This window comes from Sceloporus undulatus, chromosome 1, assembly GCF_019175285.1.
Source record: "Sceloporus undulatus isolate JIND9_A2432 ecotype Alabama chromosome 1, SceUnd_v1.1, whole genome shotgun sequence".
Lineage (NCBI taxonomy): Eukaryota > Metazoa > Chordata > Lepidosauria > Squamata > Phrynosomatidae > Sceloporus > Sceloporus undulatus.
Window position 1 is genome coordinate 259,733,305 of NC_056522.1, and position 17,235 is coordinate 259,750,539.

Below are 17,235 nucleotides of genomic sequence, written 5' to 3' on the forward strand. Positions count from 1 at the left end.
GAGGTGGAGGAGAAAGAAAGGAAACAGGTAAGAAGCTTGTCAACCTAAAAGCAAATGTCTTCCTTGCTTCCATTCTGGTACTAAAAGAAAGTTAAAGCTATAGAGCACAGCTGGGAAATCTGTAGGCCTACTGTAAACCCCCTCCCCCTTGTAGCTGCTCAGTCCCTGAAATACCAGATGGGTTTTTCCCAAATTGATAAAAACTCACTACCACAAAATTTAAAACAAACTGACTTCAAAAGTTCCCCAAATATAAGTGACTCCTAGTTTCATTTTGGGGCAATTTTCAAGCATTGTACCCTTGTATTCAGGGAAAAAAATTGGCCTCATCACTGGTCATCCTTCCTTGCTGTAGATTCTATCTATGTGCTCCTTCCTAGAGCAAATTCTTGAGCATTTATTTTTAGAGCACATTTGTGAGCAGGAGCCCTTCACCAGCAGTATGTGGCTTTTTTTTCCTTTCTAAAAGCAGGAACAGCAGAAGCAAGAAGAGCACCAGAAAGCAGAGGCTGAGGCCAAGGCTGCTAAGAAACAGTTGAATGTGACAATAGATATTAAGGTGAGATCTAAACCACAGACATGAGTAGTTGGAAGATTTACTGATGACCCTATTGGGCTTGTTGAGAAGAGGAACATGTAGTGCATTGCATAAGAATAGAGGCTATGTAGAGAAGCAGATTACCTCCAGTACATTTTTGAGTTTTTATTAATAAATGCATTTAGCATTATTCAGTACCAGTTAAAGGCACACACGCTTTTGAAACAGTATCCTCTCTGCCTACTGAAAAGAACAAATCAAAACACTCTGGACATATTATATTACCTAACGTTTTCTTTCATCTGATTGAAACTTCCCTCTTCTTTCTTCTTCTCTTGTTCATGTAGTGCTTGCCCTCTATCAGCTATTTTGTTCTCCCTCAGAATTTCTTCAAACACCACAGAATATCTATGGTAGCTCATCAGGGCCTGAAGGGTTGTACACTTTGCATGCTTTCCAAAACTGAAAATGTGTTGCATTAATTCAGCCATGTGTTCATTGTCTCAAGTTACAACTGTAAAGTTAAATCTATATTATTGTTTGTAAGAGGATATATGTATCTGAATGCAAATCAGGAATGATACAAGCATAGAGTCTTGCAAACATTTGAACATGTTTGTATAGGTTCAGTATTCTTTATCTGAAACCTGAAATGCTCTAAAACCCACAACATTTTGAGTACCAGTCTGACAGGGCAGCACAAGTTCTGGCCACCAGGCGCAGGTTCTTTGGTCTCCCACATTCTGTGGAGAGGATCAGGAGGGAGGGAGGTGATGCAACTGAGCACTACAACCACTCAGGAAAACCTCCAAAATCCAAAACATTTCTGGTCCCAAGCATTTCAAATAAGGGATACTCAACCTGTACAGTGTAATGTGGGCAGACCCCTGCCTTGCGTATTACATGTGGAAAAACTGAGTACAGATCTACAATCTGAATACCCATATTAATGTGTACCTGTACTGAAAGTATCATTTGAACAGCTGTAAGATGAATAATGCTCATGAAAATCTTAAGAACATGCAGCTCCTCTCTAAGGCTTTAGTTTTTTAAAGAAGTGGCAGTGACCCCTGTGTTGTATCCAGTTTAAAATAACTACCACAAATCAGTAGCTTCAGGTTTTAACTTTATTAGCTTTGATTTGATTACACAAAATAGCGTGACAGTAACATACTTTTCTTCTTCGTGGTCTCTGCGAAGCACACAAATGGGTTATTCTGCGCCTGCGCAGGATTTCCAGATCCTACTGGAATCGCTAGGGAAGACTTTTTGGCGGTAGCTCCACCCACCCTCTATATAGGCAGAAGGTCTTCCGGCCCTTTCTCAGTTCCTTTTGTGCACCGCATGAGCAGTTTAGGAACCTCACTCAGGAATCACTCCTTCCTTAGCTTTTGCTTTTGTCAACTGCATTTGCTGACCTCTTTTGTCTCTTATGACTCTTCTGGATTGTGATTTGGACTTGGTTTGGACTCTGATTAACGGTAACGACTCAGACTCCTCGACCATTCTCTCTCTTCGCCCCTCAGGTGTGTTGAAAATGTCTGCGCACTCCTTTAAGAAGTGCTCTAAATGTGGGACCAACATCCCTGCAGAAGGTGGACATTCTTTGTGCCTTCTCTGCCTGGGCGAGGGCCACATCCCTGCTTCCTGCCCACACTGTATGGCCTTGATTCCACAGGCCAGGAAGAACAGGGGTGTGTGCCTACAGTCCATTATGTATGCGCAGATTTTGAAGCCTCCTGCTTCCTCCAAAGCCTCTGCCAAGGCCGCCACCGCTAAGGGCAAGCTTTCATCTTTGGCTTCTGGGGTCCCTGCCATGGCCACCGTAGCTGAGGTCACTACCCCCTTGTCTCCTCCGAGGGTCACTGCCAAAGCTACTGCAGCCGACGGCAAACCCCATACGGATGTCTCTGGGTCCCAACCCCAGACAAACCAAGGTCCACAGACCAGGATGTGGCTGGCCACCCATCCTCATCTAAGAGGATTAAATCGAAGAAGAAGTACAAATCCTGGGACAAGTCCAAGGACTCATCCCACCATGCCGCCAAAAAGCCTCATCTTTCTGGTGACTACGACACCGACCCCATACCAACGTGACATCCCAGGCAGCCGAGACCGACGTGGCTTCGGTACCGTGTGCCCAGCCAGCACCACTGACTCAGGCATCTCCCAGTTCCAACTCCCGAGACAACCACCTTCCTCCATTCCCTTGTCGAGCCCTACCAACTCTCAGAGGGGGAAGAGGAAGCTTCTCCTTTCACCCATTTCTAGGTGATCCCAGACCAACTCTCCCAGACTTCAGAGGTCATTGATTTTGAGGATGAACAGGACTATGACACGTCCTCTGTCATTGCCGAACCCCCTAGATGGGATGTCATCTTTGATCAAGCTACAGGTTCCTACTTCCTGCCTCTTGATCCGTCTGAAGCGCGTGGTGGCCGGTTCATCTCAGCCTTCAAACCGGTTGAACCACCTTGCCTATACCAAGCTCAACTGCTGGATCTGTTACTCGTTCACGCCTTTCTTCCATCTCCCGTGCGGAACCGACCCATCCCTTGCAGTCAACTTCAGCCGTTTCTCTTCAAGTCTGCTCCTCCTTGCTGGTATCAGTAGCCTCTCAGGCCCTCTCGACCCGGATGAGGACCAGATCACTCTCTGCTGAATCCGGTGACCGCTCCGTCTCGGATTACACCAGGCTTCTCCAATGCCCTTTGACGCTCCTCGAGACTCCCTCCTTTCCTGACAACATCTTCTTTTTCCTTGAGCAGATGGGTAAGGCTCTGAACATCAAGGTCCTCCATTCATACTCTCAAGTCCTCGATCCCACTGATGAAAGGGTTCTGGACAAGCTCCCAACTCCAACCTCCATTGCATTCCTGCCTTCTATGTCCAGAATTGCAAAAAAGTTTTGGCCTTCCTTGTCTATGGCCCAGCCATCCACCAGAAAATTGGACAATCTGTACCGGATCTCACCCTCGGAAGAGATTTGGCTCTTTGAACACTCTTGCCCTAACCCGGCAATTGTAGAAGCCTCTCAGGCCCGCATGGCTCCAAAGACGGCTCTCACTCCCAGTGACAAAGAGGGTCGCAAGCTTGACTCCATGGCACAAAGGTCCTATGCCTCTGTAGTCTTAGATCTGAAGATCCAGAACTACTCTGCATGTATGGCTGCCTTCCAACAGCAGCTTTGGAACAAAGCTCTTCCCCTTTATGTGGACCTCCCTGAGGACAAGAGATGGATTACCATGGCCATCCATGCAGAAGCCCACGCCTTGGCCTCACATCAGATTTCAGCAGCCTGACACTCTGCTAACTGTGCCTCCCAACAGCTTTCGAGCTCCTTGGCCCTTCGACGCCATGCTTGGCTAAGGGCCTCAGATCTCACACCTCAAGCCAAACAGGCTATTGAAGAGCACCCCTTCAATGCCACAGGACTCTTTCATAAGGAGACTGATGAGAAATTGGATTTCAAAAACAAGATGAAGAACACAGCCCGTAAATATGGTATATCCTCTTCCTCCACTTCTCGCTCTCCTTTCTCTCAACGTCATTCAGAATGACAAAGACCCCCCTACCCCCCCCCCCAACCAGGGTAGATCCAACCAGTCCTCGGACTACCAACAACGCTTCCCTTCCCAGCAACAGGGAAAGCACCAACAGAAACAAAAATACAAACAGCCCTTCCACAAGAAGGAGAACTCACACCAAGGCAAACACCGCTTCTGAAGTCCTCCAGCGCACTCCGTACCATCAACCCCCTTTGGGGATCGCCTGGCCCACTTCCACCACGCTTGGGCCTCCATAACATCTGACTCTTGGGTGCTTTCAACTGTCTATAGAGGTTATGCCCTGGAGTTGCAAGCCCCCCTCCAAGGGGTACCATCCTCACCACCCTCCCCTCAGACATCCTTCTCGACGAAGTGCGCACTCTCTTTCAAAAAGGGGCCATCAAGCCCGTCTCCCCCTCCCGGACCCAGCACTGTCTGTTTTCCAGATATTTCATTGTCTCCAAGGCTTCAGGTGGCCTCCATCCCATCCTGGACTACTACATGACCTACAAATGTTTCCATATGGTGACCTTGGCTTCCATCTTGCCTCTCCTTGCAGGAGTTGGACTAGTTCGCCACTTTTGACCTCTGGCATGCCTATTTCCACATCGGCATCCGAAAAGACCACTGGGACTTCCTTGCCTTTCCTGTCGGCCCTGATCACTTTCGGTACTGAGTGCTGCCATTCTGGCTCTCCTCTGCCCTGAGGATTTTCACGAAGTGCATGCCAGTCGTAGCGGCATACCTCCGCCAACAAAACATCATCGTCTTCCCCTACTTAGACGGGGTTGTTTGTGGCCCCGTCCAGACAGATGCTCCTCTGTCATCCCTCCTTCAGCACTTGGGACTCATGATCAACACAGAAAAGTCCACCCTCTGGCCAGACCAGCGGGTGCGCTTCATAGGAGCCACCTTGGACTTAAAGACCTGCAGAGCATGCGTCCCTTACAGTCCTGGCTCCTCTCAGTTTTCAACCCTGCGTTCAACGACCCATGGAAGTGGCTCACCGTCCCAAACCCTGTCGCCCACTCTCTCCGCTGGTGGCTCAACCCACAAAATGTCTTGGTGGGCATCCCTTTCCTCCCACCACAGCCTCAGGCCTCACTGACCACCAATGCCTCAAACACAGGCTGGGGAGCCCATCTCAACGACCTCTCTATCCATGGCAGGTGGTCCCCAAAGGAGCACCAATTGCACATCAACGCGCTTGAGATGCTAGCGGTTCAAAAGGCACTCAAGGTCTTCGAACCCTCCCTGTGGAACCAGGTCATCCTCCTCCTCACAGACACTACCGTAATGTATTACATCAACAAGCAAGGCGGTACCAGGTTGACCACCCTTCTCGTCCTCACCCTTCAGATTTGAAACTGGTGCATCCAGAAGCAGATCACCCTCCAAGCCATTCATCTCCCAGGAGAGGAGAACAAACTGGCAGACAAATGGAACAGAGCCCCAGACTCTTGTCACGAGTTGTGACAACTGAACCCTCAAGTCGCCATCCATCTGTTTTCTCAGTGGGGAACCCCGGACGTCGACCTTTTTGCCTCGCATCTCAACACTCAATGCAACCACTTCTGCTCCAGAATCCCTTCACCTCGGTCCCAAGGGAATGCCTTTCTCTTCCAGTGGTCCGGCAAAATGTTATACACCTTTCCCCCATTTCTTCTCACCAGAGTGGTAGCCAAGCTACGAACGGACAGATCAGACGCTATCCTGATCACCCCTTGATGGCCAAGACAGCCGTGGTTTGCTGCACTTCTCCACCTCTCCCGGAACCGTTTCCGGCCTCTGCCTCTCCGTCCCGACCTCCTCATCCTCCACGACAGTTGCATTCGCCACCCTGATGTAGACACTCTCTGAATGGTGGCGTGGTGAATTCAGCCCTGACCGGCCTCTCAGTACCGGTTCAGGAAATAATTTTGGCTTCCTGAAAGCCTCTACTCAATGCTCCTACGCCTACAAGTGGGACAAATTTTTGGCTTTTCTGTCCTCAATGGGATGCACCTCTTCGGAGGTCACTGTCTCTGTTGTTTTGGACTTCCTCCATCACCTCTCAGCATCTGGATTTTCTATTTCACCCCTCAAATACTACCTCGCGGCCATTTGTGCACACTTTCAATTTTCTGGTTGCCCAGCCTTCTTCACTGACCCATTTGTGAAGAAATTTTTCAAAGGCCTTGCCAACCTAAGACCGCCAAGCAGTGATCCCTATCCCAGCCTGGGACCTCCAGCTCACGCTGGCAGCACTCGCTACATCACCCTTTGAACTTCTGGCTTCCTGTGACCTCAGGCTCCTCACCTGGAAGACAGCCATTCTGGTAGCTATCAGTTCGGCATGCCGTGCCAGTGAACTCTGTGCCCTCCATACGGATGCTCCATATCTGAAATTTTTCAAGGACAAAGTCGTCCCTCGTCCGGACATCTCCTTTCTACCAAACGTTGTGTCTGCTTTTCATCTTGGTCAGGACATCATCCTGCCAACACTAGCACCGAACTCGACCACCGACACCAAGCGCAGGATCCACTCCCTTGATGTCAGGCGGACACTAGCCTTCTACCTTGACAGGACTGCATCCTCTCATTGTTCCCCCAGACTCTTCGTCTGCAATTCCAACCCCAAGATAGGGTTTCTAGTCACACCTCATTTTTCCAAATGGGTGACTTCCACAATCCTTCCCTCTTACAAGATTTTTGGGAAGGCTCCACCTGCTTGAACTCGAGCCCACTCCACCAGGGCGGTAGCTTCGTCTTCAGCCTTCCTCTCCGGAATTTCCTTGGAGACATTAGCAAGGCTGCAGTGTGGTCACAACATCTGACCTTCATCAAGCACTACAGACTTGATATCAGAAACCGGTGTGAAGCAGCCTTTTGCAGAGCTGTTCTCCTTTCCAGAACACACTAAAGTTAGTTGGCACCTGTCAAACATGACACTCACACTGTTCTGGTTTCATAATTGTTTATTGCCAGGACACTCCCTCCTCCATCATGGGAAAAGCTTGCCAGTCTAACCCATTTCTGTGCTTCGCAGAGACCACGAAGAAGAAGAACAGGTTGCTTACCTGTAACTGTAGTTTTTCGAGTGGTCATCTGTGAATCCACACAAATTCCGCCCATCCTTCCCTCTGTCGTGTCCTTCTCTCTTCCTTGTCTGCTCTTATGGCAGACCATTTTTTGGAACTGAGAAAGAGCGGGAAGACTTCCTGCATATATAGAGGGTCAGCGGAGCTACCGCCAAAAAGTCTTCCCTAGTGATTCCAGTAGGATCCGGAAATGCTGTGCAGGCGCAGAATAACCCATTTGTGTGGATTCACAGATGACCACTTGAAGAACTACAGTTACAGGTAAGCAACCTGTCCTTCACAATGATTTCTGGACATAAACATTTTGGGTGGGTGTGCTGTTCCTGTGTGTCTGTCGGAACTGATTCCAGATTTGTTGGGATTTCTCATCCATGCTGCTGAACATTTTTGTGTCTCCTTGTCTGCACTGTCTGCCCTCTTAGTAAACAGTAAGGCAGCAGTACAGCAAATCGAGCCAGCACTTGATACATGCTATAAATCTTCCTTTCAATCCTCCTCCTCCTTCTGCCAGTTAATGTCCAGAAATAATTATGAAAAGTATGTTACTGTTGTGCTATTTTGTGTAATAAAACCAAGCCTAATAAAGTTAAAAATTCAAGTTACTGTTTCCTCAGTGCTTGCTGACTCTTAAAACATAATAGGCATAATGTATTGCAAGCTCTGCTTAGCATTTTTATTTTCTTTTCGAGCCCAGGAATTTATTTTTAGTACCAGAGTTGACTAGAGCTTACAGTTCTTCGATACACAAATCCATTGTTTGCTACTCTCAAGCTTTTGTTATTTTACCAGTAGGGAGGGAGTTATTTTGTTGCAGCTATAGTAAATCAGAAATACTTGCCAATTTGCAGAAATCTGTCACTAGATGTAGATCTAGGTTTTGCCCACTCCTGTAAAATATACTGTTCTCCTGGGTACAGGCATGATATAGAAATGTCATGCCAGAACTTCAAAACTTAATCCAAGGAGGTGAGGTTGGAAAGGTGTGCCAAAAGCTGGTGGCAATTAAGTGCAACTTATCCCCTCTGCCATAAGCATTTGAGAAAAGAAAAAGCTTAGTTCTATTAATTTAATTTAAATCGTGTAAAATATATTTTGTCATTGGCTTATGTGGCATAAATGGAGTCACTTCTGCTGACCACTAGCTGATTACGCATAGTATGTTTATAGACCTCTTAAATCTCTAATGGAGAATATACTTTTTAGGTCTCAGTAGATCTGAGAAGCTTACTAGTAGAGAGAATAAATAGCTTACTGACTGAGAAGTAATAGAACCTTCCCTCAGAAGCATGTTTGGGATTTTAACATGTTGCTACAATCTTTCTAGTAGAACATGGTTCTAAATCCAGTGATCAAATGTACCTTTCTTTACAGAACTCACCTGTCTGTAATTCATACCAGATGACACCACAAAGCCACAAACAGACCAAGATTGAGTTAAATGATTATGGAATGGATCTGAATAGTGATGATTCGACAGATGATGAAAATGAGCCCCGCAAGCCCATCCCTTTGTGGGCTCTTGGTATGTAAGAATTCATCTGGTGCTTTTATTTGCATCGTAGTGGAGCATTCCCTGTTTTTATTTTTGGTGCCTCAAGAAATAGTGAGAGATAGATTCATGGAGGATTTGTCTACTGGTATTTACTGTGAGATTAAGTAGGAATTGTGTGTTAAGAAGCAGTATATCACTGAGTGCCAATTTTGGGAAAACAATTGAAGCAAGTTTTTTGTCCTTGAAGCTTCCTGGAAGGGAACTGTGTGTCTGTCAGGGAGTATGGTGGGCTAAATTAATGTTGTGATCAAGAGCGTTTTTAATGTTTTAAATTAAGGAGTCTCTTAGCCTGATCTTAACTCTGAATTTAGTGAGATTTAATATCAGATCTTAGACAAGGTACTTGTTAAGATTATAACTCCCAGAAACTTCCTCAACTTTTCATGGCCTCTATCTTTACTTTATTCATTATAAGACTAGAACTTAAGCTAGTAAGAATATATAAAGACTTAATATTTTCCATGAATTAGAACCTTGAGCTATTTCAATTTAAATGTAGTTTAATACCTGTTCTTGCAACCTGTGAGTGGCATAAATTGCAGTTTTTTCAAAATATGATTTAGGAAGTGCTGGAAAGCAAGATAATTATACTTTAAGGCTTTTGGAGGCTATACATGTATGTGTATAATTTTTTTAACATCAAAAGCTAAAATATATTACAGGAATTGTATAAATATTGTGACAGTCTTTCATCCCATCCACATGAGTCCAGGACATATGTGAGGTTCCCATTGCAAGAAATAACAATCCATATTGACAGTTTATCCTACACAGACTGTTAAATTTAGTCTATACAGGCATTTCCCATTGCTCCAAGCTAATGTACTATAATAGTTGGAATGGAAGGATTGTTCCAGTGATGGGCAGTATAATTATGGCAGCAGTCAGGATTTTCAGTCGAACTTGTGGTTTTTGTAACTTCACTCTTCTTGATTGTCATTGTCTTGAGGGAGAAAGGATGAATTTGTTTTCTGAAAGTGTCTATTCTTCCTTGAAAATTCTTGCCACCTTCTTTAAGAATTCTAAAACAGTACACCATACATATTGGATAAATAGTCTCCAATGTCAGTAATTCTATGTTGTCTTCTAGGAAATGAACTAAGCCAAGCAATCTTACACCAGTATTACAATCCACCTAACACCAGAATTTTATTTGGCGTTGTGAAGAGTCCCAAGCTAGAAGAAATCTTCCAAAAGAGCAAACCACGCTATTTCAAACGCACCAGTTCTGCAGTGTGGAACTCTCCACCATTGCTAGGTGTCAAATCTCTAGCTTCTACTTTCAAGTGATGGTGATATTTTTTAGAGCTAGCATCTGTTTTCTATGTTTTGTGCAAGGAGAAAAGGTATTTCATGTATTTTTATCTTTTTAATATTAATAAATGTGTTCTGCTGGAGTTCTTAATATAATTTTTGTTTCTGTTCATGGGAGGAGATAGACAAGTGTCTTCTATCTGAATTACATGCTTGTATTTTCAGGGTACATATTAAGAACAGTATTATGACACAAATTCAGTCCATTCAGAGATAAAGACATTCTGGTATAGGAGCGAGTCTGGTGAGGAGAGAAAGTTTAGATTGAAAACCTCAATCATGTTGTCTTGTGGCTGGCTTTGGAGTCGTCAGATGTTTCTACACTAATGCACAAAGTATGGGAAATAAGCAAGAAGAACTTGAACTCCTAGTACAACAAAGCATATATGATATAATGGACATCACTGAAACAAGGTGGGATGAGACTAATGACTGGAATGTAGTAATGGAGGTGTATTACCTTTTTAAGAGAAATAGCCCAAACAGGAAAGGCGGAAGAATAGCATTATATGTCAGGGATATTTACACCAGTGAAGAGATCCAGGACATCAATCCTGGAAGCCAGGTAGAGAGCATCTGGATAAAAATTAAAGGGGAAGGAAACAACAGGGATGTTTTTGTGGGAGTCTACTACAGACCCCCCAATTCAGACTGAGGTATTGGATGATTCCTTTCTAGACCAGATGACTACGCACTCAGAAAGGAGAGATGTAGTAGTGATGGGCAACTTCAACTACCCTGATATTTGCTGGAAGTCATACTCAGCCAAATCCTCAAGGTCTAGCAAATTCCTCACTTGCCTCGAAGACAATTTCATTGTCCAAAAGGTGGAAGAGACAACAAGGGGATCAGCTATTTTAGATCTGATCCTAACCAACAAGGATGACTTGGTTAATGGGGTGCAAGTGGTGGGATCCTTAGGTGGAAGTGACCATGTTCCTGGAGTTTGTTAAACAGTGGAAAGGAGAAGCCAGACATGGTCAGACACACATTCTAGACTTTAGGAGAGCGGATTTCAATAAATTTAGAGAAATACTAGGGGTAATCCCATGGTCAGGTATACTAATAATAATAATACATTTTATTTATATATTGTCCTGCCTCTCCTGACGGATCGAGGCGGGATTAGTCAGATTATACGAACAACAATAATACTAGTAACAATTATTTAAAATCACAATATAAAACCATATACTATCTAAAAACAATTAATACAATATAAAAAGTTATTACAACCTGAGGTAGACTCCTGATCGGGAGGTAGCATATTTCTAGAGTCTATAAAAGATCAGGGGGGTATACTTGCCGGAAGAGGTAAGTTTTCAATGCCTTTTTAAAGAGAAGGGAGTTCAAAATGGATAGAAGTTTCTCAAAAGCAAGATACTGAAGGCACAATTTCAAACAGTTCCAATGAGGAAGAAAAATGGGAGGTGTCTCGAGAAAACAGGATGGGTGACTAATGAACTTTCAACTGAGCTAAGCTTTAAACGGAACATGTATAAGAAATGGAAAAATGGGAAAATCACCAAAAAGGAATTCAAACAAATAGCTAGCATGTGTAGGGGTAAAGTCAGAAAAGCTAAAGCGCAGAATGAACTCAGGCTTGCTAGAGAGGTTAAGAACAATAAAAAGAGTTTTGGGGGGTATGTCCGTAGCAAAAGGAAGGAGGAGGAAATGGTAGGGCCACTATGTGGAGAAGATGGCAAACTGCTAACGGGACAGAGAAATGGCAGAATTACTCAACACCTTTTTTGCTTCAGTCTTCTCAGAAAAGGCAAAGGGTGCTCAACCTGAGGATAATGGAGCAGAGGACAGAATAGGGAAATTTCAACACAGAATAAGGAGATAGTACAGGAATACCTGGTTAATCAAAATGAATATAAGTCTCCAGGACCAGATGAACTACATCCAAGGGTATTAAAAGAACTAGCTAATGTAATATCGGCGCCATTGGCAATAATCTTTGAGAACTCCTGGAGAACAGGAGAAGTCCCAGCAGACTGGAGGAGGGCAAACGTCCCCATCTTTAAAAGGGGGGGGGGGGAGGATCCCAACAATTATCGTCCAGTTAGTCTGACATCAATACCAGGAAATATTTTGGAACAAGTCTGAGTCTGTGAACATCTATAAGGCAATTCCATAATCACAGAAAGTCATCATAGATTTCAGAGAAACAAGTCATGCCAGACTAATCTGATCTCTTTTTTTGATAAAATTACCAGTTTGGTAGATGAAGGGCTAAACTTCTGCCTTTCACAGCTGTCATGCAAGTTCTGCTTGCTGAAATTTCCTCTTCTGCCCAACCATTAAAGGTAGAGGAAAACTGTACAACCGTATCTCTACCCTAGCCTTTCTGTACTTGCATAAGAAAGCTTAGCCTTCACACAATTAGCACAAAGGTCTAAAGCAGGGGCCGGCAACCCCCGGCCCGCGGCCCGGCGAGGCCTTGGGACTGGCCCCAGCCTGGTCCTGCCACCGATTGCCACCAGCGCGGGGCAATCGGTGGCAGGACCTCTCACGCAGGGCCATGGGCCGCTCACGTGAGAGGCCCCTCCACCCAAGCCCCTCCCTTTGGCTTCCCTCCCCTTCGGCCAAAAGGGCCCCTTGGAGCCCTTTCAGCTGAAGGGAAGAGCCGAAGGGAAGGGCCTGGGAGGGTGGAAGCTCTGCCCCCGGCATGCGGCTCCGCCCCTAGAGGGTGGAAGCTCCACCCCTGGCATGCAGCCCCGCCCCTGGAGGGTGGAAACTCCCCCCCCCCCGGCTTCGGCCCTCCAGTTGTCTGAGGGACAGCAACCCGGCCCCCGGCTCAAAAAGGTTGCCTACCCCTGGTCTAAAGCAATGCTTCCCAAACTTTTGTCTCTGAAATGTTTTGAACTTCAGCTTCCAAAATTACTGACTATTGGCCAAGATGACCGGGAGTTCTGGGAGTTGACCAAAAAAATCCAGAGGAATGAAGTGTAGGAACGACTGGTCTAAAGGAAGGTTTGTCACTCATTCAGAGGTACAATATATGTATAAAAATGATCTTGTAGTCAGTAACTGCCTTATCGGGGTTCTTCACTGTATTCAACTGGGCATGCTAAAACAACACTTCAGATCTTCATATTGAACATGTTAAGGTCAGACATTGAGCTGGCACAGGTGGCGATATTCGGAGTTTGGAGTCATAGAGGTGGAAGGGCCATCTAATCTAACCTCACGCCATTATCCAACCTCTATTTAAAGACCTCCAAAGATGGAGCATATACCACCCTCTGAACCAGTCTAGTCTAGTGTCAAACATCTGTTACAATAAAACTGATCCTAATGTTTAGGTGGAATCTTTTGTAATTTGAATTCATTGGTTCTTGTTCTAGTTTCTCGAGCAGAGGAAAACAAGCTTGCTCCTTCTACATGACATTCCTAAAAGTATTTAAAGATGGTCATCATATCACCTGAAATTGCACAAATGCTCCCATCCTGATCTCTAATTTAAGCCTACATTTATTTCATGGAACATCTCAGTAGGACTAATACTGCTTCAAATTCTTTGCTTTTAACATTCAAAAATCAAGAAGGGTAGAAAAGCAGAGGAATCAAGCTCAATTTATCAAAAACAGCTTTATTTCCAGCTTGCTTCCTAATAATTAAGACATATGTTGTCCTCTGAATAATGCATTTTATGTGTAATGTTCTAGAAGTGGTAGTGTGGAAAAGGAGGGAAGAGTTAAGAAGAGCAGATGCTAGACAAGGTTAGCAGAAGAGAACAGAATCCATGTCCTCAGGTTGAAGAACGAGGTGAGGGTGGTTTAGAAAGGATTATTAGTAGAGAAATTGGTGGGGAATCATCAGCATCTGGCAGAATTTCCTCACTGTTTTCTGTGGGCATGCCTGCATTTGCTGGCAACCATATCAGCCCCATATATGGTTGGAAGTGATGGCCTCATGAAATGTCATTGACTAACCTTTTCTTGGAGTTTTGCATGTTTCCTTCTTTGAAGACCTGCACCAGCTATTCTTAGAACCTTCTCAGTATCAAATCAGCCTCTATATCTATACATGATGGTTGAATTGTACTCCGTCCCCATCACAGCAGGAAATAGTTGTTTTAGAATGTGCAGGTGTTTTTAATTCCCTCTATGGCAGCATCAGGATCAATCTAAAGTGGAAGAATGGCACTTGAGAAATGGTTACCCAATCCTTCCCTTGCTGTGGCTGTGATGTGAAAGAAAAGTAAGGAGACAGAAAGCCTGCTTGGTCATAACAGAGTGGAGAGTGTTTACCCATTCTGTCTATGGACTCATCTAGATTGGTCTGAAGAAGTGTTCATTGTTGAACTATAGCTCCTTGGTTTTTACAGGTTGTCACCTCTATGTCCACTCATTCTACACTTTTTGTAGGCTGTTTGTAGCAATTTCTTGGATCTTCACTAGGGCTCGTCCAAGGTTTTTTATTTAAACAAAACTGGGATGTGATTTGAAAAATGGTCCTATGGTTTGAAGCCTACAGTTCTCCCCTCTGAATTCTTTTTTTAAAGAGAACTATAGTACAAAAGTTCACTGATGCACCATGCTATTATAACTAAAGATTTATTTTATTTTTAAATGAAAGGAATAGTAATATATTGTTTCTATATGTCTCAGAATTAAAACAAGGTGAGAATAACATGTTGCAGCTGGTGCCAGGAACTGCCAGAAAATAGTCTAAGGCAACGGAAACCATCACTTGACATTTGTTTTAAAAACTCAAGAATTTTACTAACATACTAAAACCTCCTGATATATTTGCCCTGCCTGGAGGAAACCTGTTTTCATTTTCATTGCCTTTGGCACATTGAGGGCAACATGTCTGAAGTGGAGGCTCTTCATATGAGTTGCTACCTTGGAAAACCAGGTTGAAGACTTTCATTGTCCATGTTCCTACTCCTCATGTATTAATACAACATACTTCAGTAATGACCAAACAAGGCTAGCAAGATGGGTTCATTAATCTTGCATCATAATTTATCATTTGGACCTATGTTGTAAATTAAATCAAGTAGAAGGTTATATGTTGTTGAATGTATTCCTTTGAGTTGTTTCTGACTCATTAATACTTGCTTAAAGTCTACTGATAGACTTTCTGTTCCTGGCACATAATTGGTTACAAATAAAATGGCAATATTCATAGTAATGACAAAGTCTCCTTTTGAATAAATCTTAAATTAATAGGCCACCAAATGAGGGGCATTGCCCCTTTCCAGGGTTTTTAGACACCAACACACATCAGCCATAGCTAGTCATGGCCGAGGATGTGGGGTAATAGCACCTATGAGCCAGCAAATTTGGGAGCCTGAGTTAGATCAAAACAAGAAATGTCATTTTAACCTGGAAGGTTATTGAGTGATTAAATTAGCACAGAAGTAGTTTCATGCTACACAATTATAGCACTATGATCCCACTTCCACTGCTTAAGGCTGCATCCTATGGAATCCTGGGATTTGTAGTTTGGTCAGAGACCGTAGAGGAGCTCTCTGGCTGGGGTTCCAAAGCCCTCCCTTGAACTACCAATCCCAGGATTCCATAGGTTGTTGCCATGGAAGTTAAAGTGGAATCATAGAGGTGTTATTTATGTAGTATGAAAGGGTCCTTACAAAGTTGTAGCCTATATTGCTATTGCTAATTGTCAATATTTTGTTTAGCTTTATTTGCTTGTAGCCCCTGTGTTGATGACACCCTGCAGTAGTTACCCTTCAGAATCACCCTGCTGTAATCTCTTTAATGGATCAAACTCCTATTAGGCACCTGATGTTCTGAATAGGAAGTCACTTGATTTTGGGAGTGGAGTTTGTCTAACCAGGTTGTCCAAACCAGGTTTTGTGCATGTTATAAGCTTGGGAGCTCTTCCAAAGGTATCTGCAACTATTGGCACTCTTTGCAGATAGAGTCTAAGACTTGTTATTTTATCCCCTGTTCTGCTTGTGGCTTAATATTTGAATTGTGTACTAATATCTTTGGCACCAGCAATATTTTATGCTTTTCACCTCTGTTTCATAACCATTAAAAAAAAGGGCCAGGCTTGACGAAATGTCAATTAGCAATTGCATCAATGGCTTTTCAAAAGTAAACAGCAAGCGTGAAGGCTTTGAATCAGATGCATGCCCCTAACTATGGGTCTAATCCAGATCAGACCCTCTGATGCCTACTGTCTTCATGGAAATAAAACACTCCTTTGTGCCAGTAAAAGTATTTTTTTGAAACACAAGTAGCCAATGAGGGCTCTCTGAACTAGATCAGATCAAAACTGCTTCATGGGGTGGGTAGTGAGTAAAGGGCTAACACCTTTTGTACTTCTTCATACAGGAGTTGAATTAGCTATATCTTTTACCTGGTTCACACATGAACCCAGAAATACAGATAGCTTCCCATGAAGTATGGTATATGCACACAGAAGATTATAAATGAGTCTCCAAGGCCTAAACTCAGTGCTTAGTACTATTGTATCAATAGGATATTGGTAAGTCAACATTTAGGTATGTTTCATTGGGACTAGCCATTGGATTTGAGTCATAATTATCAGCTCATAGAGCATACAGCATCCTATGAGACCTGTTTCTCTAGAGACAAAGTACTGAGCTTACAGTTTTGTGTCAGGTCAAATCACGGAGCCCTTTTAAGTACACAGTTAGAGCACTATGGTGTAGCACTATATTACAGTTTAGGAAGGGGTATAGGTTTGCCTTAGGGTTCCCATAAGTCAGAAATGACTTGCCAGCACACAACAACAGGGCTATTTAGAAATGCTCAGGCAGAGAACTCTAGTGGCTTGTTTTATGCCTTCAAGTCATTTATGACTTATGGCGACCTCAAGTCAAACCTTTCACAGGGTTTTCTTGGCTAGATTGATTTAGTGAGAGATTGCCATTGCCCTCCTCTGAGGCTGAGAATGTGTGACTTGTCCAAGGTCACACAGTGGGTTTCCATGGCTGAATAGGGATTTGAACCCTGGTCTCCTGAGTCGTAGTTTGATGCTCAAACTACTACACCACACTGGCTAGTGACTCACGAAACTACAAATTCCACTGAGGCAGTTAAAGTCATAGTGCAATAATTGTGTAGTGTGAAAGAGCCCCTGTGTGGACGTTGGCGAGACACCTACATTGAATTTTCGTCAGGGCACACAGACGCACCTAGGTACATCAGGAAACAGATCTATGCTGCAACAAAGGGAGACCAAACAGAAGAGAAG

General features: G+C 44.0%; 2 protein-coding genes across 2 annotated transcripts in view; one reads left to right on the forward strand and one right to left on the reverse strand.

The window, feature by feature from the left end:
- Positions 1-10,115, forward strand: part of LOC121918980 (inner centromere protein-like) — a 34,157-nt gene extending 24,042 nt beyond the window's left edge. Inside the window, 4 exon segments of the mRNA XM_042445119.1 lie at positions 1-27; positions 470-559; positions 8,538-8,688; positions 9,809-10,115. The exon segment at positions 1-27 is cut by the window's left edge and continues 9 nt beyond it. Of these exon segments, the coding sequence (XP_042301053.1) occupies positions 1-27; positions 470-559; positions 8,538-8,688; positions 9,809-10,008 (468 nt within the window). The 3' untranslated portion in view covers positions 10,009-10,115.
- The window catches only part of LOC121918981 (inner centromere protein-like), a 73,823-nt gene that overhangs the window by 46,057 nt on the left and 10,531 nt on the right, over positions 1-17,235 (reverse strand). The window lies entirely within an intron of this gene.